The sequence below is a fragment of the Panicum virgatum genome, chromosome 3K (assembly GCF_016808335.1).
Source record: "Panicum virgatum strain AP13 chromosome 3K, P.virgatum_v5, whole genome shotgun sequence".
In the NCBI taxonomy this organism is placed as follows: Eukaryota; Viridiplantae; Streptophyta; class Magnoliopsida; order Poales; family Poaceae; genus Panicum; species Panicum virgatum.
The window spans coordinates 443032-466807 of record NC_053138.1 but is presented as its reverse complement, the minus strand read 5'-3'; the positions used below and the strand labels follow the sequence as shown (position 1 = coordinate 466807).

The 23776-nt window shown below is 45.4% G+C and overlaps 3 protein-coding genes across 16 annotated transcripts; all 3 read right to left on the bottom strand.

The window, feature by feature from the left end:
- Window positions 1-2417: 2417 nt before the first annotated feature.
- On the bottom strand, window positions 2418-3526 carry LOC120700504. The gene is made up of 3 exons (XM_039984769.1): window positions 2936-3526; window positions 2770-2841; window positions 2418-2648 (listed from the first exon to the last, which is right to left on the bottom strand). Exons 1-3 carry the CDS (start codon window positions 3495-3497, stop codon window positions 2632-2634), a joined length of 651 nt encoding a protein of 216 aa, XP_039840703.1. The 5' UTR covers window positions 3498-3526; the 3' UTR covers window positions 2418-2631.
- Window positions 3527-8125: 4599 nt separating this feature from the next.
- Window positions 8126-14015, bottom strand: LOC120696529. Of its 3 annotated transcripts, none has more exons than XM_039979462.1 (13): window positions 13853-14015; window positions 13595-13759; window positions 12777-12875; window positions 12263-12349; window positions 12105-12173; window positions 11921-12017; window positions 11735-11837; window positions 10897-11104; window positions 10663-10776; window positions 10053-10184; window positions 9572-9652; window positions 8838-8954; window positions 8126-8608 (listed from the first exon to the last, which is right to left on the bottom strand). In XM_039979462.1, the coding sequence occupies exons 1-13, from the start codon at window positions 13967-13969 to the stop codon at window positions 8513-8515; spliced, it is 1485 nt and encodes a 494-aa protein (XP_039835396.1). In that variant the 5' UTR covers window positions 13970-14015; the 3' UTR covers window positions 8126-8512. The 3 variants fall into 3 exon arrangements, with proteins under 3 accessions (XP_039835396.1, XP_039835397.1, XP_039835398.1); XM_039979463.1 differs by having other exon boundaries at window positions 8126-8560; window positions 13853-14010; XM_039979464.1 differs by lacking the exons at window positions 13595-13759; window positions 13853-14015 and adding an exon at window positions 13300-13586.
- A 117-nt stretch (window positions 14016-14132) lies between these two features.
- LOC120696530 (proactivator polypeptide-like 1) lies at window positions 14133-17090 on the bottom strand. 12 transcript variants are annotated; one of them, XM_039979470.1, is made up of 6 exons: window positions 16965-17090; window positions 16454-16567; window positions 15342-15538; window positions 14893-15093; window positions 14753-14812; window positions 14133-14482 (listed from the first exon to the last, which is right to left on the bottom strand). In XM_039979470.1, the coding sequence occupies exons 2-6, from the start codon at window positions 16530-16532 to the stop codon at window positions 14342-14344; spliced, it is 678 nt and encodes a 225-aa protein (XP_039835404.1). In that variant the 5' UTR covers window positions 16533-16567; window positions 16965-17090; the 3' UTR covers window positions 14133-14341. The 12 variants fall into 12 exon arrangements, with proteins under 12 accessions (XP_039835404.1, XP_039835410.1, XP_039835400.1 ...); XM_039979476.1 differs by having other exon boundaries at window positions 14893-15090; XM_039979466.1 differs by having other exon boundaries at window positions 16454-16573; window positions 16965-17085.
- Window positions 17091-23776: the final 6686 nt, after the last annotated feature.

Here is a 23776-nt window from a genome sequence, read left to right as displayed (position 1 = left end):
AATCATCAAGATTCTCTTCTTTACGTTCAATTTCTCCGTACTCATCCGTTCCTATATTTTTTCTCTATACCAACTAATATCCGTGGGACCCGCATATTAGATTTTTTTATTATTTTTTACCCCACGCCCTCCCCTCCCATTCTCTGTCTCCCTCTCCCCACGCCGCCTTCTCCTCCACTGCTGGGCGCCGCCCCTCCCCTATCCTCCTCCCCTCCTCCTCTGAGCGCGCGGAGGGAGCTCGCCAGCGAGAGGCCTGGCCCCTAGAGCTCGCCGGCGAGAGGCCAGGTGGGGCACGGCCCCCTGCCATGGCGCGACGACGAGGGGCGAGGCGGATGGCGCGGCGGCGAGAGGCCAGGCGGGGCGGCGCCACCTCCCGCAGATCCATGGCGGCGCGGCCCTCCCTGTGCCGATCCTCGTCCTCCCCGCCGGCGGTCCTCCCTGCCACCTCCCGCCAGCAGTCCGCCCGTAGGCCCTCCTTCCTCCCTCCTCCCCAGCGCCTCCACGCTGGCGCTCGGCGAGGCGGAGGCCCGCACTGGAGTGGGGCGGAGGGCGGCGAGGAGGATTCGAGGGCGGCCATGGCGTCAAGCTCGGAAGCTCCCCGTCGTCTGCCACCCCCGCGCGCGTCTCCGGCCGGCGAGCCGCGGGGCCTTGTGGCTGCGGAGGGGCAGGGGACCCGCTCGGATCAAGCTCCATGGCGGCCTCTGCGGCCTCCCCGGCGGTGGCGGACGGGACACCGACGCGCGCGGTGGCTTGCGGGACGGCGGGCGTTGCAGGACGGCGGCGAGCGCGATGCGGCTCTCGGGACAGCGGCACGGCGGCGAGCGCGCGTGGTCTCAAGCGCGTGGCGCGTGGCGTGGCCCCATCCCCGGCGGTGGCCTCCTCCTCTCTGTCCATGGCTGCGGCGGGCCGGGGATTCGACGGCGCCACCTCCCGAGCGCCCTCCCCGATGGCGGCCCCTCCTTCCTCCCCTTCCTGGCCCGCCTCCCCGTGCCCCTCGAGCTCGACGCCATGGGCGAGCTTGACCTCGGCTAGCGCGGCCCTCCTCCGACGTCGTGCCCCAGCGGAGTTGCGGCTGCCCGGAGGTGCGGAGTTGCGGCGGTTGGGGACGGCCGCGGGAAGGACGATGGCGCTCGCGCACAGCAGTTTTGCGTCTCGGTCGTACGCGCGCTGGATATCCAGTGCGGGAAGCCATCCGGGACGATAGAGAACGGCTTGGCGTGTCCCGCTACGGGAGTTTTCTCTGTAAAATGGTACTGGAAGATGGGTACTGTTTGTTTTACAGTGTCCACTGCGGACAGCCTAAAGATAGGCAATTCATCTCGTGGATAATATGAATGTGCCACATGCATGCGCTAGCTGCGTCAGGACAGCTAGCGCGACTAAGAAAAAAAAATTCAGGTGGGATTTTTTTCTTCTAAAAATCATTAAAAATTTTGAAATAAAAAGAAAATTATCCACTCTCCAGGCACCAGCATGGTGGCGTCAACCCTCCCGGCGGCGCAATAGCATCGTCTAGGCACGCCCAGATCTTTGCACGAGAACCGGCATCGCATCGTCGAAACCTAGGCACGCCCAGATGTTTGCCCAACTAGAGCCAGGCGACCACCATGTCAGGAGCAGGTGTTCTCCCTCTGATCAGCTTTCGGGCACTAGTACTTCACAGCCTTTGTATTGGCCAGTTTCATGGAGTTGTGAGTATAGATTGCCCTGGACGCCGATGGGAGAAAACTCAGAAAAGGGGGTGGTTATTGGTTCTATAAATTTTGTTCAAGTTTTCGTGTATTTGTTGTTTCTGCTTGAGTACTCATCCAGTTATTTACACTTTATATAGTTGAGTTTCAGAAGTTCAGGAACATAACTTGATATATATATATATATATATATAGTACTAAAATTTACTCCAGGTGATGCACAAAATGCATCATCTGGCATATTTATTTGACACAAATACTCAATCAATTGATTTTTTTTTTCTTTTTCAATTTATTATCATCACCAATTGTACATGCTAATATGAGCTTTATTTCTTGTTACAGTTTATGTCTCCCATATTTATGCATGCATATAAACACATTTAATTTATGAAATTTATGCCACGGCTTGAGTGTCAATGTGAGCACACAATTAACTTTGTCGACAGATAATAAATATAATTGAATGGCAGTATTTATTCAACTGAAGGATCGTATCACTGTTTGTATACTCCTTCCATTCTGTTTTGATAGTCTTATTCTCAAAATTAAATATTATCTTTTAATATTCCTATTTGAGTTGCTATCTTGGGATCGATCGATACAAACTACCCTTTCGGTTCTCGTGCAGAGTAACGTCTCTGAAAAAAGATTGGTATTGATGTCGATACCGTGGAGTCCTTGTGGAAAATTTCCGCACAACATGTATAATGACTTGATTATTAATTGAATGATAAGTAGAGTCCTTGTCTTTGGCCATTGTGCCCTTTAAATTTAAGAACATGCTCTTAGCTTACATGGATCAAACCCTAATGGTTCATTTCTGAAGTGCATGCTGACACATATGGATCAGATACTACTGCACGTACGAGGCATTTTCCTCAACTTTAATTTGGAGTATATATATCATGAGCTGCACGATGAATGCATGATATATATATCACGGTGACGACAGAGCTGCAAAGAATAAATATATATAGGAGAAACATCATCAAAAGAATGTCATGAGAGACAAAAACAATATAATTAATCCAGCTACTGTTAAGTTGCAGGGAACTTGTAATAATATATTAATTACCTGCAGGAGACGACGACTTGTCTTCCCAGAGCTGAGAGAAATTTTCTACTACCGCTGGGGCTGGGTGCCCGGCTGCCGCAGGCGATGAAAATAAAAGATGCATATATATATATATATTGGTAACTGATGATGATGAATGAATTAAAGAGATAATTAAGATACGTACTTAAGCAGGTGTAGAGGGCCTGGGGTGGAAGCACGACGCCGCAGGCGATGGGCAGATACATCTGTCGAATGGGATCAACTGGCTTGGGCAGCATCTTGCTGACGTCTCCCAGGATCACCGGGCACAGGCAGCGCAGGGTCGACGAGCTGTTGAAGAAGGCCCCGAGCCCGGCGCAACACTGGCTCTGCGGCGTGGGGGTTTGGTCCTGGGTACCTGTGATGAAGGGCACGCAGGCCATCAGGCCCGCCAGGGGCATCGCGCACTCGGTCGGCAAGGCTCTAGTGCGGCAGGAGCACGGGGGCTCCAAGGGACGCGGCAGCGGGGGCGTGCGAGGGCACTCCGCCCGCGACCCCAAGCTCTCCTCCTCCGGAGATAATGTACTGTTACACAAAGGGTTGTTGTTCATGTTGGTGGTGGGCGGCGGCGTGGGTGGTGCTCGAGGCGGCGAGGGTGGGGATGGTTGGTGGCGCCGATGGTGCCTCCTGTACTGGACCTGGAGCGCATCGTCGGCCGCCGCCGCCACTAGCACGGCAAGCGCGACGCTGATGAATACCTGCTTCATGTTTGCCAGCCCTGCTGCTCTAAGTGTCTGAATCTGATTCTGACGTGAGGAGCCGGGTCTTTTTTATACTCACTCCAGTAACAGTATGCTGGAGCATGGACCGATCTATCACTGCTTTAATTTAATTTGCATTGTGTCAGGTAATGGAGCTGATGATGTTTAAAGTTTGATGAGTTTCCTCACTAAAAGAACCTGATCCAAAATAAAATTGTACACTCACACGCTAAGCGTGCGTCTGTCTTTGTTTGTTTGATTATATATTGACGAGACTGACCCGCACAACTGTCCACCGATCCGTCCGAGGTCCTCTAGAAGCCGGCCGGTCGATCGATCGGTCGGTTGTCTCTGGCAAAATTGTTTCTAAAACCACTCACACGCCAAGCGTGTGAATGTCTTTTGTTTGACGACGACCAGCTAGCAGAGCACAAACTGTGGCAATGCAAATCCAATGCATGCAGCTTTTCGGCAGCAAAGATAGGAACCGTACCTCATCCCAAGCGTACGTGTTGGAAAAAAAGTGTGGTTGCGAGAGAATGGGATGCATGATGGGAACCTGGTGGATTGAACAACTCAATGAATGTAGTAGCAGGTACGGTATCAATGGGCTCTCCAGGGAGAAGGTGTGAGCTATATTATTATTATTATTATTATTATTATTATTATTATTATTATTATTATTATTATTATGGATTTAATTCCAAGGAAAAATTTGCTACCAGACACTTTTTTTGCGAGGAAAAAAATATTGATCATTAAGCTTAGTCAGGTCACATTACAATCTACTAGAAGCACAACGTGCATGTTGTACACAAACTTCCATCCTAGTCTAGCATGTTGTGCTAATTCATGTACAGTTGCTCTCTATTGATCTTCACCAAACAAACATTTCCCAGCATTCTCATGATGTTTTTGCTATCTTCTACCAAATTTGCGTAAAAAGAACGATAATTCCATGCTTAGCAAGAGCAGCCACACAACTAGAACAATCAGACTCTAGAATCACTAGGCCATGACACCATAATTGAGCTCGGGGCAGCGACCTCCAGAGGGCTGCGCCAGTGCGAGCTATGGGAGGCCAAGGCACCCGGAATCAACGAAAAACTTTGGCTCGCTGTAGCTGTTTTTATTCCTGTATTTTGTGGAGGAATCAGAAACTTTCCTCTCGAACGGCGGATCCTGTGAAATACAGGGATAAAAACATCCACAGCGAGCCCAAGACGTCAACAATCCTTTGAAAAAACTCCATTCCAAACAGGCCCAAGTTGTCATTTTCCTTGAACTATCCAAATAAAAATTGTATTTTGCTGCTGCAACAAAACGTCATATATAAACAGAAGGAGGGAGTATGCATTTTGTTGCTGATTATCTGACGACTGACATGCAAAATTCCATTCCAAACAAATTAATAGAGTTATGATCGAGCACAGGCTTATTAGCGACGAGTTTGTCAGAGTAGTATTTTCAAGTAGTTTTCGTTTTTTTCTTTATTTATTCTAATATAATTCAACAAAGCATTTCCTGTCCGTTCAAAGGAAAAAAAAAGAATGATTGAGTACGGGCAAGCTGGAACTGACAAGTTCAACTTCCTGCATCTCTTTTTCCTTTTCTTTTTTGTCAAATTTGTCTTTTTACTCAATTTGATCCATCCAAATGACCGCACGTACTATTTGGTTATGGAGGAATGAGAATAGGCACAAGTAATTAATATATATATTCTTCCCTTATAAAATTAAGGACATGCATTGTAACTCTTACATCGTCGGACATGATGTATGGTAGTTGGTTTCTAAAGTGCGTACAGGCACAGCACATTTCAGATAAACTTGAAGCATTCAGATGTCCCTGCCTGAATCATGGTGGCTTCCGTACGTTCCTGTTGAAATGCGTCAAGGTGACAAGGCTGCATGAAACATGACAGACAACAGCATCTATTAGAGATCAAATCTACTTGAGATAAGTGTCAATAGCTGAAGAACAAGGTGTCAAATCTTGAAGAAGAATTAATATATAGAGAGTGTGCTGCTTGCCTGCAGACGACGGCTTCTCCCAGACGTCAGGAATGCGGCCGACGAGCGGCGGGGTTTGCTGCCCACCAGCTGCGCATTATTGTTATTAATTGTGTTCATGCCATCATCGGTCAGTCATGGAATGGAGTCACAGTCATGCAAGAGGATTGCATTGAGGACTTAGCAGCCATGGAATGGAATGGAAGATCGACGACAAGAGATGAGCGAGGACGCTACTCACTGAAGCAGATGTAGAGGACCTGTGGTGGAAGCACTACGCCGCAGGCGATGGGCAGATACATCATCCGAACGGGATCCACAGGCTTGGGCAGCATCTTGTTGACGTCGCCCAGGATCACCGGGCACAGGCACCGCAGGGTCCGGTCGCCGTCCCCCGCCGCCGACGAGGCGTTCAGGAAGGCCCCGATCCCGCTGCAACACTCGCTCTGCGGCGAGGGGGTCTCCGACTCGCTCCCAGTCAGAAACGTCCCGCAGGTCATCAGCCCCGCCAGCGGCGTCACGCAGTCGGTCGGTGACGACGATGGAGTAGAGCCACCAACGCTGCCCGGCAGCCCGGGGAAGCCCGGCACAAGCGGCATCTCCGGCACCACCGGTCTGGGGCAAGGCGGCGACACAGGTGTCGACGGCGTGGGTGGTGCCGGGGAACCGGACGTTGGCGGCGACGGCCTGGCTCTGGGGTAGCCCGGGAAAACGGGGTTGCGCGGTCTGCTGCCCGCCCGGCCAGGGAACCGGAGCGCCGCGTCCTCAGCCGCCGCCTCCGATGGCTGCACCGCCATCATCAGGACGGCAGCAACGGCAAGCACGGTGGCAACGCGCTTCGCCATGGATGCTGGCTGCCTTCTTTGTTACCGACGACTCGATTGGATTGCTGTGACGGACCAACCACACGAGCAGCTAGCGTAGCTGGCGGTCTGTGTCCGTCTGATGATTCACTGTCTCGTCTTTATACTTCACAAATCTCAACTCTGTGTCATTTCTTATACGATTAGCGCGAAGAACATGGGATTGCTCTGCTACTCTCTCTTTATAAAGAAATGTGCATGCTCCAGAAAGCAGGCGTTTTCAAGAATGATATGGAAGCATGTCAGGTGCACCACGACTTGGAGTAATCTGTGCTTACATCCATTAGTCTGGGATCTGGAAGTAGGTGAAATGCAGAATGCAGTGTCAGGACCAAAGAACACAAGGATGCCCAACAAATCCGGCCCTACCACACCATTGTCATAATTCATAAAAACTCACATGTTGCAAACTACACTTTCCTGCAATTCACATCGAAATAGGATTGCGGTTTTTATATTGTTTTAGTATTTATCTAGCTTAGTCATCTATGTTGCACTATTTCTTCCTCTTGAATGTTCTTCTGGTTATGGCTGGCACTATATTCTGAAGCTTTTTTTTTTGAACTTAATATTCTGAAGGCTTCTCCAACAGCATCAAGAGGAGCTGACATACAGCCACTGATTGACAAAATGGGAGCCAGATTGCTGACCTGGAAGGGACGACTGATGAACAAAGCCGGCAATTTGAGCTTGATTAACTCTTGTCCGTTCATCAATACCAACCTATTACCTGACATTTTTCAGATTGCAAAAATGGGCGATTTAGAGGACCGACAAGATCTGGAGGGGATGCAGAAGCCAATGGGGGAAGCTGCCTAGTTAGCTGGGCTAAAACAATGAGGCCAAAACAGTTTGGGGAATTGGGAATACTGGACCTTGACCTGTTCAGCAGGGCTTTACGCTTGAGATGACTTTGGTTCGAGTGGACATAGCCGGAACGGCCCTGGGTGGGTACTGAGCCACCTGTAACAGCTGTTGATCGACAACTCTTCAGAGCCAGTACTGTGGTCACCCTGGGTAATGGGGAGAAAGCAAGATTCTGGCAGTAGTCATGGTTGAATGGAAAGGCACCAATGGATCTGTTCCAGGACCTGTTTAAACTTGCTTGGAGGAAGAACCGTACAGTCAAAGAAGAGCTTGAACACCAAAGCTGGACGAGGGGGTTGTGGCGCATGGAATCTGTCACTGAATTGGCTAGCTTCATCAGATTATGGGACCTAGTGGCAGTTGACAGATGAGAGCAGGATTGCATCACTAGGCGATGGACTTCAAACGATGAGTAAAGTGCCAACTCAGCCTATCAGATTCAGCACACGGGTTCCATCAGCAGTTTCAATGCATCGTCAATGTGGAATGTGCATGCAGAGGGCAAGTACAATTTTTTGCATGGCTACTTGTGCAGTGCAAACTACTCACGGCAGATAGATTAAGCATGAGACAATGGCCTTGTAACCCAGTGTGTGTCCTCTGCAATCAAGAACAAGAGACAGCGACACATCTGGTCCTTCGCTGCAGCTTTGCCAAAGAGGTCTGGGGAAGAATTGGAGTGCGGACAGCAGGACTCATTGATGTGCCAGACCAGGAACAGGAGGTAATGGAATGGTGGCAGGAGTTAGAAAATCTACCAAAGAAAACAAGCGCACTAAAGCAGCTGTTCTGATGTCCACTGCTTGGAGCATCTGGAAGGAGAATCAACAGATTTTCGATCAGCACCAACTAAATCAGATGCAAGTAGAGCAAGAAATCAAATCGGAGATCATGGTCCAAAAGGTAGCTTCTGGTGAGCCTGAGATTCCTTTAGTTTCATGATTAGTGTATCTGTACTTTCTTTTATGAGCATCAATGTACCATTTTTATGTAATATCAAGTATGAAAGAACTGTTTTGCTTCCCCTACTTAAATGATAAAGCAGTGCTCCTGCAAGTTTTTCAAAAAGAAAATCCCTCAAAAATGTGTAAATAAAATAACTATTGATGACAGCCTAACTTATTCTGAATGGGCCTCCCCAAGTCCAGGGACACTTGCAGTAGCTCCCCGAGTTAAGTAAAACTTGGAACCCTAAAATAGTTGCTTGATCTTGCGGTGAGAACAACAACATGAAAGATGAAGGGAGGCCTTTTTTGGGTCTCCATCCCTATATGCATGTTCAGGAATAGGCCGGGGCAGAAGCAGCCTGAAGCCTGGCAAGATTCGTCTGGAGCCGGCCCAAATGAAATGCAATGAGAAGCCACAGGAAGCAGAGCTGACATTAAATGAAACACAAACGCTATTTAGTTCTATCTACCAGAACTTAATAAACAAAAAATCATGCACACAAACAAGCTTATCAATTCTTTCAGTTTATCCTTGGTCAGCACTACTTTGCTTCACATGTATAAATAGATTGTGGACACTATTTGAAGATAAACACCACATATCAGTGTATCACTGTACAAACAAGAAATCAAACTGATTACAAACAAGATTCATACCGGCAATGCATAGAGGGTGATCATGGATGTTTTCTTCTCAAGGCTGCTGAACAAGAGCCTGTAAATTCCAGCTGCTGTCGCATCACCAAGCCTTTGTACAATAACATCTATACAGACCTACATAAAAAGAACATAATATTTTACAAAATTAAGGCAAGATGTGTGCAAAGCAAGAATAATCTTGCACGACCTACCAATGCGGCAAAATGTCGTTAAATAATCTGATGCTCACAAGGTAGGTACACAATTGCAAAAGCTGACTGTTTCCAGTTAAGGATCTAATGTTTCTGAAAATAGACTTTTGAGTTTGCTGCAATTTAATTATTTCCGTTTTCTCTTATATATAGAAATAGATATCTAGAAATAGAAATGAACTAATAATATATAGATAATCAAAATTGAAAAGAACTGTCTTTTCTGTATACGTTCCCCGTTCTATTGCTACTGCGGCTCTTATGCAAAGAAAATTTTATCTTAAGAGACAACTGTGGCTTTTATGGAGCTGCAATTTTGAATAATCAAATTACTCAACTTCATGCCAAGATATGATTTGATTTGATTACCAGACTCTTGAGTCTTGATAATATTGTGGAATAATTATTTTGTGTGTGAAATAAGTTATGACAACATGAAAGATGGGCTAAACCACAGCACTTGATCATCTCGGAAGTAACGAGTCATGTCCCTTCTGTTTGCTATAATCAAGCTCTAAGTAGTTGACAGAAAAAAAAAACCTTTGCTTTGTATTTTTCATCCTGTGAGACAACTGTGAATAATAACTCCCTTCCAGGTCTTGTCAAAACATAAGTGGTTACCTGCAAAGAATCAAAGGTTAGTTGTACTCTGAGTATACCTCGGAATATAGAAATTATTACTTGGAGTAGAAACAATAGTGGACAGGAATATGACAGGCTGCCGGTATTATTAAACTACATTTGCTATCTTATCATGCCCCAAATCACACTAGATGGATGGAGGAATTGTCACAGCTGTAAATGCTATTGTCACAGCTTGAGACACACAAGCTCTTTTATAGATGTTGATAATAGCACTAACTAAATCAAAGACAAGATTTAGTGCATGTCACAATATGCATATTTGTCAGTAGATCATAATGAATTACTCTACTTTCATTGATGGATGCATCTACCTGTCAAACAAAAACTGATTACAATGAAGTTCAATCAGATTTAGAGTACTCCGATCCACTGGTACCTTTCTTATTGTTTCAGTGATAGCCACAGAAACCCAAGTTGGCCATACAGCAAGTGCAACCAAATTTGAGGCAGCAACAAAGGGAGATGCACAGATAGCAAGTGTGACACCAGCCACTGAAAGGATATGACCCTGAAATATTTATCAAAATCAAGATTATGTAAAAAACTCGACCGGTGGGGGAAGGACCGCATCCCCGGCTTCGCACTAAGAAGAATCTCTTCATCCTGGCCCATTGAGAAAACGCCCCGAAGGCCGGTTGCCTGAATGCGCCTCAGGGTGCCTATGACACATGGGCCACGCGCATCTCGCTGAAGGCGACCACAGTGGTTACACGTATAACTTGGAACAGCTGACGAGGGATCTTTATTTAATCCATCAAATTTTAATTTGCTCCCACGGGGAGTTAAACCCGAGCTGCTGGATGCTACTCAGGTGCTCTAACCACTAGGCTAGAAGCCCAAGAAAAAAAAAAGAATGTCCTTAAAAAGGAGGAAAACAAAAGAACCAGGCTTCGTCAGTTTCACTAAAGGTTGATATATACTTATACATAATGTATTGGGACTATTGACATATATCAAACTGAGGATAATCTGTAGAGGCAAAATACCGTCAAAGTGAGCTGTCCCGCTAGAATAAAAATTGCTATAAAGCTGTTTATCAGTGCAAATGTTCTCCTTCTGGCAGTTGGGCTTGATATTGTAGTAGCAACTATTGTCACTTTCTGAAAATCATGGAGGAAAGGCAATTGAGAGACTAAATGATGGCTTATTTGCATCAGGACATGTAATTAAGCAATAAGCTCAAAGATGCAAGGCAATACACATATATAGAATGACTATACCTGAAAGTAAAATACAGATGAGACAACTGCACTTAACCAAAGAAACAGAGATATGTATTTCAGGTAGGGTGATCGGAAGATCAGCCAGAAACCTTCAAACATTATAAAAAAATCAGGTTTGGACTTTTGAGATCGCATAGGTGATCTAGGCGAAGTGACGAGTGAAGACATTTCATCATCAGCTTGAGTATTAGGAACTTCTCCTCCCCTGCAGTTATGAGAATGAATCTTAAATTCTAACCCATGAATATGCGAAGCAGCAAATGATCAATCCACATTTATTGAAAAAGGTGATTTTTCTAACTTATGTTTGTACTAAAAGTCGTCAAGATTAATTAAGGACGTTGCAAGAATATAGTTGATCATAAATAGAAGGATAATGCTTGTGGCTTGAAAAGTTCACAATAAAAAAAATCGACCTGCGAGGGGCAAGCCGCCCCAGGCATTGCATGTAAGAAGAGGCCTTTTCATGCAGGCTGAGAAAATCCCCGAACCCCTGCCCCCACCCTTACACAGGCCGCTTGACACCCGGGCCATTGCCCGCATGAGAACAGGCCGTCCTTCAGGCCGCTGCCTCCATGTGCTTTGGTGTGGGGACAGACGAGGGGATTTTGTTAACCTCAGCCTGAAATTCGCTCCCATGGGGAGTTGAACCTAGGACCTGAGGAGTGCTACTAAGGCCACCTACCCAGTACCCACTACAGCCAGGCACCCGTTCGCGAAAACCTCACAATGGAAAACCTAGAAATATTTTCCATAAAAGATTCAGATTACTAATGTCAAATTATAAGGAAGATGAATATATAACTTCTAATTAATATCCAAAAGGATTTCATACCCTGTTTGAGAGAGTTCAGCTGAAGCATGAATTCCATCAATGCAGACTCCTTTTGATGACAGTGCAGCAAGCTCCATCAAGAGCGAAGAAAATAGGAGCAGAACTGAGAAACAATTAGGACATATTAAATTGCATTCCATGAACATTAAGAAACTAGTTAATTTACTCAAAGAGAATCATACATACATGGTCCCAGCCATGCCATGCTTGCAGCAAACAACGAACCAAAAAGTTGCCCTAGCGTAGCACCAGCCCCAATGAAACCAAATAATCTTGAACCTGACTGAATTAAAAGAGAAATATGGATTTGGAACAGGGGGGAAAAAGAGAATGGTTCAGCAGGCAATATGTATTCAGAAAGCAAAGGTACCTCACTGTCCATGACATCAATCACCCTTGCCCAAGTTGATGATACTGTAATGAGATTTAGCAAAGCAACCTTCAGACGGAGAGAGTTATTCAAATCAATTATCATCTTCAGTATCACAAACATGAACAGCATCATGTGATTATTGTGAAAGGGCATACCCAAAGAAACAAACTGATTCTCACTATTATGTAGAACAAGCTCTGATTTCTCCATCCAGCAGGTTGATAGAAACCCTCTTCACTTGACTTCATAAGCATACAAGAAAAATAAAACAAGGGATATAAGATCTTTTGTGTCAAGAACTGTTGCTCGATATTCCAACAAAGAAACATTAGGTTGGCATAGGATGTGGCTGGAGTGGAAAAAAAGGTATTCATGGACAATCCGTTTTCTCAATATTGCAAGAAAGTGCCGTAATAGTGATGGATATAAACAGAAAATAACCCAGGTGTCATCAGCATCTAGTACCTGGGCAGTGTTATCCTAAACGCTAAACGGTAAGCAGTCGTTCATCTGCTGTTTAGCCCATTATTTGGGCACAACGGGTATTTAAATGGGCAAAACGGCTGTTTAAACAGTCAAAACAATCGGTTAAACGGAAATGGTGTACCACTGTGTAGTGTTTAAACGGTGTGTAAAGTGGCTAAACAACCGTTTAGGCGAACAGTGTACCTGGGAAATGGATCCAGACTGCCCTGGTGTAGAGGTATACCAAAGCACAAAAAATGCAAGAAGAGATATGCTGAAGAACCTGTGTATCATCACCAAAGCCTGAAAAAAACATTTATACATGATAAAATTAGCTTGTATTCAAGTAGAAGAATGAAATTGCCAGAGAATTTCTACTGCATGATTATTTTACAAGATTATCTGCATTCTGGAAATGGAAGTTTTACAAAAATGAAGAAAAACAGATAAAGCAACTAGGGGGTGGGGGTTCTTTCAAGTAAAACTGGCCATGATTATTGCCCTCACACATTATGTGGAAAATAAGTGTCCAATCCTCTCAATACATTATGATTGTTTGCTTACTCATGATCCAACAGAATTTTCAACGGTGGCACACAAAAGCATCAGAAATTTTTTCGACGAACAGCATCAGAAATAATGCAAGGATCTCTCAGACAAAGAAGGGCCAGGTGTTGTGAGGAATTCACATAAAAACGTCTCGAATCACAATAAAGACAAAGCTTACATCTTATAAGAACCTGGTGCAATTTTGGCCACAGGAAACAAGAAAGCATGAACCAACTGTGATTCGTGAGCGAAATGATTGAACCCGACAAGCATTGGATTGCTCTCTGAATAAACTAAGCTTCATGTTTGGAAGAGCCTACTTTAGTCTATCTACTTCAGGCTACAAAAGATGCAGAGCTTGTATAGTAAAAGCTAACATCTTTATATGCGAATGAACAACCCAGTGGAATTTAGTGCTCTCCGGGCGACTAAAACTGCCCAAGTGAGGAAAGGGAAGGGTGGCACGGACAAACCCTGGGCTTAGGGATGGATGGGAGGGAGAAGGCCAGGGATGCGACTGGGGCGGCGATGACGGTGAGGAAGAGGGAGCCGGCGAAGAGGCCCGGGAGGGTGTCGAGCCCCAGGGAGATGGCACCCTCGTCCCGCAGAGGTAGCACCACGAAGTAGGCGCTCAGGATCTGCGCATCCACAAGAGAGATTCTGATGACTGCGTTTGCACAGGAGGAACCCTTGTAGGAAGGCATGGACGGAACAGGGGAAGCTTGGCTTACGAAGAAGAAGGTGGCGGCTGCGTTCATCAACGGAGGGATCTCGTGGGCGCGGACTGCCACCAGAGAAGCCACCGCCGCCTCGGCGCGCTCCCGGATGAGCCGGCGAGGTGGCGTCATCACTCCGTTGCTCCTCCCAAGAAGGTCTGGGTTGACCCTGTTCCGCGTCGGCACTGTTTGCGTTTCAGAAACATTGCGTTCCAGGTGTCTATATAGTTCTCTGAAAGAACCTTTGATGTTGATGCAAATTGACTAATGCTCAGTGATGCTGCACGATCTGCTGTTTCATTTGACTAATGCTGCACGATCTGCACTTTCTGGATGTATATGAAAGTTTACTTAATACAATGTGTTCACGATACAAGATGAAAAGAATGCAGAAACACGAGACACCCATCCTTCATCCATTCATGACCTTATTATGTACAACTCGCCCTAGTTTGTACACACTATTTGCACCATTGCTACATACTTCGCGCGTTCTTTCAACCTTCAAGCATCACTGAGCAACACCCCTTCCAAGACTTTGCTGGCCGGACACGCTTGTAAAAGCGCGCACACATCGTTCTTCTCGAGAAACTTCTCACCATTCACCAGGATGAGAGGAATGTATTGCAGGACCAGTCTCTTGCACTGCAAGCACGAAGGAAATATTAGCCCATACCATCCTTGCATCAAAGAGATTTGATTTGGTGCCCACATATGCCTTGGCAGCCAAGCCAAATTTTGGAATGCCTTTGGGCCACCTTAGTACATTTTGGTGGCCAGAGCATGTAAACCAATTTGGTAGCCAGAGCACCTTGGCTACAGGATGGCAACTTTAGGAGCAAACCAAACATTCCCCAGCAAGTGGAACAAGTAGAAAATGGTCCTAATGTTAAACAAGTGTACCAAACAACTTGCCTGCTGGACATGACCTTCAATCTTATTGCACTCCTTAATGAGAATTTGAATGATCTCAAACTACAGACATCAATGGGAAATGTTAGGAGCAGAAAGGCAAACTCAGGGTAGGGGATATACAAATGACACAAAGCAGTTACCTCTGCGTCTGGATCTTTCAGTTTGGACACAATTTCATCAAGCAGGTGATGGCAAAACACACAAGTGCTGTCACTTGTCACACCAGAGAAAAGGGCTATGTCCCTGCACAGGCCATACTGTTTGCAAAACTCTTTTGGATTGATATCCGTAATCTTGGAAAACAGTATAGTTGCATAAGAGTCCATCAACTCTACACACTGCTAAGATACAAAAGTGTTAATGATAGTCATAATAAATTTATAGACTAGTGCTTTTTTGGGAGTATATATTTCCAGCATGGGATTAAAAGGCTTTGTTGATGTTGAATATATTTCCAGCATGGCAGGTAGTAAGGTAGATAACCAGATGTTTATATGCATGTAAATTCACCAGTATTTTTCTTTTCCACAATGCAAAAACTTTTATTTGCCCTAATTGTAAGAATTAACAAAATGCTGAAAATGATCACCTTCCGTTCCAAGGAGAATGACTGACAACAAGCATCATGAAGGAATTCCCTGATCTTATCTTGTGTTTGCTTCTCACTGAGATAACTGAGAGCTTGAGTCGTGAAGTTTCCGCAGGCTGAGCATATTGGGCTACTACTCTTGCGATGGACAGGAATCTTGGTTGAAGAGATTTGTTCCTTGTAGACTGGGCCGTTATCTGAAAAGCAATAAATTGGGTATGATAGTTTTCTGGGCAAAAGAATGACCTCTAATAAAGAATGTCACTACTTCAAGTGCTTGGAGCACAAATGATTAGTTGCTGCCTATAACTTGGCCACAATAAGAATGGATTTAACATTTGAGAGGAAAAAGATATGCGGGCTATAAAATTGGAGGGTTTTTTTTTCCATGCATTATATTGCGAGCAGAAACCGAACCCTCCTCCGTGGAGGCCAGGCCAAGGTTTGAATAAAAGTGTAGGCTAACAAGGAAGCAGGATTTGTTACAAGTCAAATCTACTACTAGGATGATGGCAAACCATTAGTTTGTGATGAAATTATTATCTTATGTATCTATCTAGGTAATCAGTGGCGGATGTACACCCCGGGCCACCCGTGCCATGGCCCGGGGTTCGGCCCAAAAAATTGCTGAAGAAGCCCAAAAAATTGCTGAAGAAGAATAAATATACTACTTCGCGATGACACTTGTTGTATGTTTTCTATCTTTCCATTATGTTCTCGTGTATCTTTTGAACTTCCATTATGTTCTCGTGTATCTTTTGAACTATGAGTTTGTCGACGTCTGGTTTTTGTCACAACTATATTTAAAACTCGGCCCGGGGTTCAACTCAATCCTGGTTCCGCCACTGTAGGTAATGGAATAAGATATGTGGTCTATAAAATTGGGGTTTTTCCATGCACTATACTGCGAGCAGAAACCGAAACCTCCGTGGAGGCCAGGCCAAGGTTTGAATAAAAGTAGGACAAGGAAGCAGGATTTGTTACAAATCATATCTACTATTAGTACTAGGACGATGCCAAACCATTAGTTTGTGATGAAATTATTATCTTATCTATCTATCTATTGGAATCTGAACTTGAACCGAGTAGTAATTAGGAAAGGAAATTCATACCAGCATCCCTGGCTTGTGCAAGCACCGAGACGACAAGCAGCGAGAGGAGCAAGAGAAAGAGAGGTTCTTTGGATCCCATGGTGTGCGTTTTCCGCTTTCCTTATCACCACCAACCTGCTACTATTGAACAACGATAACAGACATACAGCGCTTCAATCAATATTCCGGTTCATCTGAGATAGATAATGGAGGAACCGAGACGCCGTCCCACCCAAATCCAGCGGAATACACATAGGAAACCAATCCCGACGACAAACCGACTGGGAAACCGATCCACAATCAAGCAAGGGGCAAATCAGTCGGCTGAAGATGAAACAAGAAAACAGATCGAACAAACCCACCCCCAATCGCCAGCGGAATCGCAGATTACAGCAGGCACAGGAGGAAGAGGAGAAAAGGTCACCTCACCTCTCGGAATCAATCAAATCAAACCGAGGAGCAGCGAGGAACGGAATCAAACAAATCGAGGCACAGCAAGGCCGCGCGACCAACTGGCCACAGATCAACTAACCGTGCGGAAGAGGAGGCAGGCCGAGGCCGGTGGAGATATTCGGCTTCCTTGTCGGCTCGTTTGGCTTTGCGTGCCGTGATAATTGGGTCCCTTCAATCAATTAAGGAGTAGTTAGCCAAGGTAAGAAATCCTAGTCCCTATTAGGGATGGCAACGGGTATATACCCGTCGGGTAGCGGCCACCCATACCCGTACCCGTTAGGATTAAATTTTACCCGTCGGATTACCCATACCCGCATACGGGTAAGAAAATGATTTCATACCCGTACCCGTCGGGTAATACCCGTCGGGTAACTCACACCCGAAATCATACCCGAGTATTACATATAAATATTAGACATTCACATGAAAAATAAATCATTACAAGCTTCATTTCAACAAGTTAATGGCTCATATGGGTTAACATGAGTTAGAGAGGGTTCAACAATATATATACTAGGTGGGTTTAATTGGATTTGAGCTAAATTCATAGGTCATATGGGCTAAAATGAGTTAGATACTTAGGCTCATTTGTTTTTCCTGCGGGTATTTCTTACCCACGAGTAGGCGGGTATGGGTAGTATAAACCCACACCCGTACCCGTCATACCCAATGGGTATAGGATTTTGTCTAATAATGTACCCACGGGTAGAAAAATCATTCCATACCCGCCTTCTTATCGGGTAAAACCCGTCGGGTACTCGGGTTTCGGGTACCCATTGCCATCCCTAGTCCCTATCCTATTAACCCTGGTCGCTGTGCTGGTGCGGGAGGCTGCTGATGGAGTGGTGTGAGAGAAAAATACTACTGGCTGGCTGGTGGCTGCTGTTGGAGTGGTGTGAGAGGAAAACACTGTTGGCTGGTGCTGGAGCAGAATAACAGAACATGGTGATTGTATCGGAGGACTATGTTTTTTAAAAAAAAATTAGATATGTAGCATTATTAGATGTCAAAGTTAGATATATTCAAGATCCATATGTTATTGACTAATGTGAGCTCTATATGTCATTGACTTAAAATGTCATCAGTGAGATAACAATGTTCCTTTTTCTTTTGTGAGAGACGGTGCATCTAATCACTAATCTAATCTCAGAAAAAGAAACTAGGGATGCATTAGTGGAGGCGAGACCCACTTCTCCTTTAAAAATACGAATACGAAGAAAAACGTTAAGCCGTCGACAGCAGGGTTCGAACCAAGATTTTAAATAGCCGGCTATAGCTTCCGCTATAGACCACTATAGCTTCTAGAAAGGGCAGCCGCTATAGTATTTAGCCCGCTAAAACCGGTTATAGCCCGCTAAATATCGGCTATAGCCCGCTAAACGCCGTAACGACAGCCCTGCCGCTAAACGTCTTAGCCGGCGATTTAAAACATTGGTTCGAACCTGCGCGGGCGTAGCCCAACAGATTTCAAGTCTGTCTCCTTAACCACTCGGACATATCGACGATTGTGCTTTACAATTTTACTAAGTCTAACTAGTCGTGTGTACTTTGCGGGAAAAACCATACAAATATATCATTGCATTTTGAAGTAAAAATAAATATTGACATATGTTGCTAAATATGACTTTGTAAAATATTCCCTGTTCTATGCTGTGGGCCATCGTCAGCTTGTGCCAGCTATGGCTGCTCATCAGCTTGTTTAATTTGTGGTTCGCTACCATCAATTAATGTAAGAAAGAAGGCTTCTGTTACGGTGGAAAGCAAAGCTATCGATCGATCCTACTCAGTCTCAGCGGCTGGAACCAGTGCCCAACGCCATCCACTTTCAAAACCATAGCCCAGCATAGTCTACCGCTAATAAAAAAATGCACAGCCCGCCCCACTGGGGAGTTTTTGTTTTATAACATGCTCACTCTTTATTAACCACCAGAACGGGGATCAACCAGTTCGCGATCCAACAGAAAACTTACAAACGCTGGGAAGGGATTAGACCAAATGGCCAGCTGACGGCCGGGTCCCTTTGAAACCCAAACTGAGCTAGTTCACGAGCACAACTATTACAAGCTAAGTACGAGGGACATGCATGTGAAAAACTCAACAGAACAAAGTGTGTAGGGACAGAAGCATGCGCAACTCCTTGAAGATCACTCCGCCGGGTGCCTGGTCAATTTCATCCAACTTGATAGCCCCCAACAGCACTATCGGAAACCGCTAATATGCCATGTGCCAAATAGTTTGCCGTGTGCTAAAAGACGGGCACACGGCAAACAGCCACTTTGCTGTGTGCCCAAAATAAAACACACGGCAAACCCCATGCACACGGCAAAATTGCCTCTTTGCCGTGTGCCAGCCCCAGAAACACACGGCAAAAACCAAACACACGACATATTACTATCTTTGTCGTGTGCCGTCCTCAAAACACACGGCAAACCTCGTGCACGTGCCACTCGCGTGCGGAGGTGGCGAACGGAGGTGGACGGAGGGGCGACGGAGGTTGACAACGCTCAACTTTGCCGTGTGCCGCATGGGGCACACGGCAAACAGGCCACTTCGCCGTGTGCTACAGCTTGGCACACGGCAAACAAGACACTTCGCCGTGTGCTTTTTCTTGGCACACGGCTAACAGTTTGAAAATTTTGAATTTTCAAACTCGAAACTTTTTCTACACTGCAGAGACATTGCTTGGTACTCTGTATTAAAGTTTGGTATTTTTGTCGTAATGTTCACTATATATAAAAATTGTGTATCTATTAAACAAATTTTTCGGATGAGTCAAATTTTGAACTGCAAGTACATAAAATAATAGAAGAAATTTTTTGGAAAAATGATATTCGTGTTTCTGAGTGCACAGTAAGACCTCATGTTGTAGTTGACATTGTCATTTCGAAAATGGTGTTCACAAAAAGTTCTCGTGAACATAGAACCGAATAGTTGTAAAATTTAAAAAAATTCAAACGAAGTCTGAAAATTATGAGATTTGTCGATTTCTTATGCTATCATACATAGAATCTATGGTAAAAAATTGAGGGAGTTCCGCACGTGTTTGTCATGTACGCTGCTTATAAACTCAAACTTTCCCGAAGAAGATCTGGGTAACGGAGAAAGACGCGGTTAAGTTTGTAGGGGCAAACACGTTCAAATTTCAATTTGGTTTCTACACTTTTTATATAGGCAATAGAGAACATAAATGACTTCATGTTAATTTTTTGTATTTTTTGGATTTGTTTGATAATTTTAACGTATTAACTGCATTTATACAACTTTAATTGATATAAATTGAATTTGAACTATTAGTACATGAAATAATGATTTAACATGAGTGAAAAAATTATATTCATGTTCTTCAGTGAACTTTAAGGTCTTGTTTTCAATTCCAAAACAAATTTCCAAACTGACATTGAAAAATTTAAAAGAATACAAGTTTCATTCACATGAAATATAGAAATGTCGTGTTCGCCGTGTGCCTGGGATCTGGCACACGGCGAACTCATTACTTCGCCGTGTGCCGTAGATCTGGCACACGACGAAGTCTCCTACACTTAGCACTTTCAGACCGCTGTGTGCCTCTCTCACTCACTCTCTCTCACTCTCACTCTCTCACTCTCTCTCTCACTCTCACCAGTGTCGCCCCGCCGCCCCCGCCCCGACGCGCCACCGCGGCCCCACCCCGACGCTCCGCCGCAGCCCCGCCCTGCCCCGGCCCCCTACTGCACTGGCACTTCCCCGACTCCTCCTCACTCTCGTGTAGAGGTACAAATTGAAGAAGAGCGCCGTTACTGGCGCCCCTCCTGAGTACCTCTACTCCTGAACTCCCTAAGACAACGCTCACTCAAGTGAGAACTCAAGAGAAGGTGTAATGTGATGAGTGTGGTGTGTGTCTAATTCTAACCCCCTCCCCTTGTATTTATAGGAGGGAGCCACTAGCCTCTTGCCCGGGAAATGAGCCAAACCACCATTGGGAACCAACCACACCTCGCCACGTGTCATCGGAGAAGCGGTGGGGCCCGTGGGCTGTCACCACTAGGTCGGCCGACCTGGGGGGTCCCAGGTCGGCCGACCGTGGGCTGGCCCCGTTTGCCCCGATCTTTGGTCAGAAGACTGTTAGGTGGGCCCCCATGTCAGGTATATGGGTAAGGGTCTGTCTTAAATCTATTTGGTAGCTCTGGTGGGCCCATAGATCCTTGTGAACGTGTCTGATTCGTCGAGGAGTTGTTGCCTTAGATCAACGACGTGTCACCTTACTTTTGGGGTGCATTCTCCTCTCATTTCGAAGCATAAGCAACCTGCACATAAATGTACACCAACACTTTGTGGAACTCGTTAGTAATAACTCTTACCACTAGTGTTGACGCTCGTCTTTCATACGCTCATGCAAGAGCTGATGGCTTGCTCTGATGGTCGGGTTTGTATGTTGACGCTTGAGCCTGTTTTACTTGCATTTCTGCCTGAATTCCGATATAGCAATATTTCTAAGAGAAAACATGGAATTGGCTCTTTCTGGATAACATCAGCAGGTATGAGACTTTATCCTCATGATTTTAGGCTCAAGATAATGCCTGAAATGAGTCGTTAGCGAGCGTCAACACTCTTAGATTTTAATTTACTATTGATAAAAATCGGATGTCAGATCTTCTCGTAACACCCGAATTCTTCTGATCATATTTTTCGAGTGTTCCATGCTGTCCAAATGCTCGGGTGTCAGATACCTCCGAAACACCCGGGTATGAAGTAGACAGGTCCTTGGAAATATTGATCCAGATTCTATAGTCTTTTGTAACCATGTCTGTTATGCTCAATGCTTACATCCTTGTCTTTGATACTTAAATTACTGGCTTTCAAACTATGCCTTATTACTTTACAATCTCAATTGTATTACATCCAACTAATGGAAAGAAAAAATATTTTTATTTATTGTTGTTTTAATGGTCTGTTTTGTCATTTTGTAAAGCCAATAGATGAAGTTAGACCCGTTAACAAGTACACAGAAAGTGACCCAACAGAGACCAACGAAAAAAATAGTATCCAAAAGCTCAAGACGGTAAACAGGTACAGAGGCTCAACTTTAGCTAACAGATTCTCAACTTACAGCCCATTAATGCTGTTTTCATAATGTTTTGAAATACCATAATTTATTTGTTTTTAAGCTTTAAATTCATTAACTAAGTAAAAATCAGTGCTGGGCTTCATATGTTTTGGGCTCAACCTTTAATAGACAGCACATAGCTCAACAAATAGCCCACAACAGGACAAAACAGTCCAAAAACATTGCTAACTGGCGCAGCAACAGTACAGTCGGACCCGTTAACAAAAACAGGCACAGCTACAGTACAGACAGGACCGGTAGCCGGTAAATTCACTGCCAAAACTAGTATTCAAATTTTGAATAACTATTCCATGGATATTTGGATGGACATGCTAGTGACTTACATATACCAAAATGTAAGTCACCCAAAAAGCAGTGACTTATAGATATGCAGGGGCGGGCCCCATTGAATTCAAAGGTATTCAATTGAATACCTATTTTTTTGAAACAAAATTCTATGTGTAGTATACCCATGTATATGGTTCAAAAAAGATGAAAATAACACAACAAAACAGGCTCCTATGATCCCATTATGGCACAAACATTCTCAGCTGCTCACCTACCATCCCCCACCTCCGGCCCACACGGCCCAAAATATATGTCATAGGCCCGGCTACCCTCTCCATGCCTTCCCTTTCCCTCCCTGCCGCGCTTCGCCATCTGCCCTAGCCCGCCCGTCCGCCGTCTCCCCCTCCGGGCGCCGCCTTGTGCCTCGCCGCCGCCCGGCCATCTCGCCCCCAACGGCTAGCGCCTGGACACCCGGCGCTCGTTGTCCCGGGGGCGCACGCGCGCAGACCACGCCGCGCTGGTGGCTCGCGTAGGGCGGCAGGGGCCCGGCTCCGGTGGCCTGCCACGCACGGTGCGCCCACGCAGCGCTGCGTAGGGCCGCCCAGGGGCGCACGAGCACTTGCGCAGAGCAACTGAGCAAGACGGCAAGAAGCCAGCCGGTGAACCAAGGTGCTCCGCGTTTCCGCGGTGGCCGGCGGCAGCGGCGGGCGCACAACAGGGGCATCAGCTAGTGATCTGCTCTTCTTCCTACCTTTCAAGTTTGTCGTCGTTCCAAAATTTAATTATACTTCTTAGACTTACTGTATATCGGTCTACAAATGTAAGAAAAAATTGGTTGTACTGCTACATATTGTACAGCTAGTCAATTAGTGTTAAATTGATGCAATAATCAATTACGCATGCCAAAAAATTATGATTTAGACTGCCAAAAAAATTGCTTTTCAAGATTTTGAATACCCATGTTTAAAATCCTGGGCCAGCCCCTGGCGATATGTAAGTGTAAGTCACCTTACAAAGAGACAGATCCTATAATAAAAACCTCAGCGTGGAGTAGTAGAGAGTAGTTTGCTTGTTAGTACATGCACGACACGTATTGACGTCCAACTGCATGCCCTGCTTAGTTGGAGATAGAGGCCGGCCGGGTTGCATTTGAATTGAATAAGGAAGGACGCATGCATGAAACAATAATTAATAATGCGCGCGAAAGAAGATTTATTTGTCATGATAACTCTGGAATCTATATAACCGGTGCTTTATTTTTTTAAGAAAAAAGTTGCAGGGACTCTATCATTAATAAGTCGATCGATCGTACTACGTAGAGATAGAAAAGAATCTTTTGCTTGTCCGGCCGTTCTCATGCATCCTCGCGGTTGCAAATTCCTCCTCCTCCGGTGCTATAAATTCAGCCCTGGACGCCTTAGGTTGAGAGCACGCAAGGCAACGACGACAGATCAGAGGTCGATCGCCGTGGGCGCGGCGGCATTGACAAATAAGCTTCGTCTGGCGATCTTGTGACGACG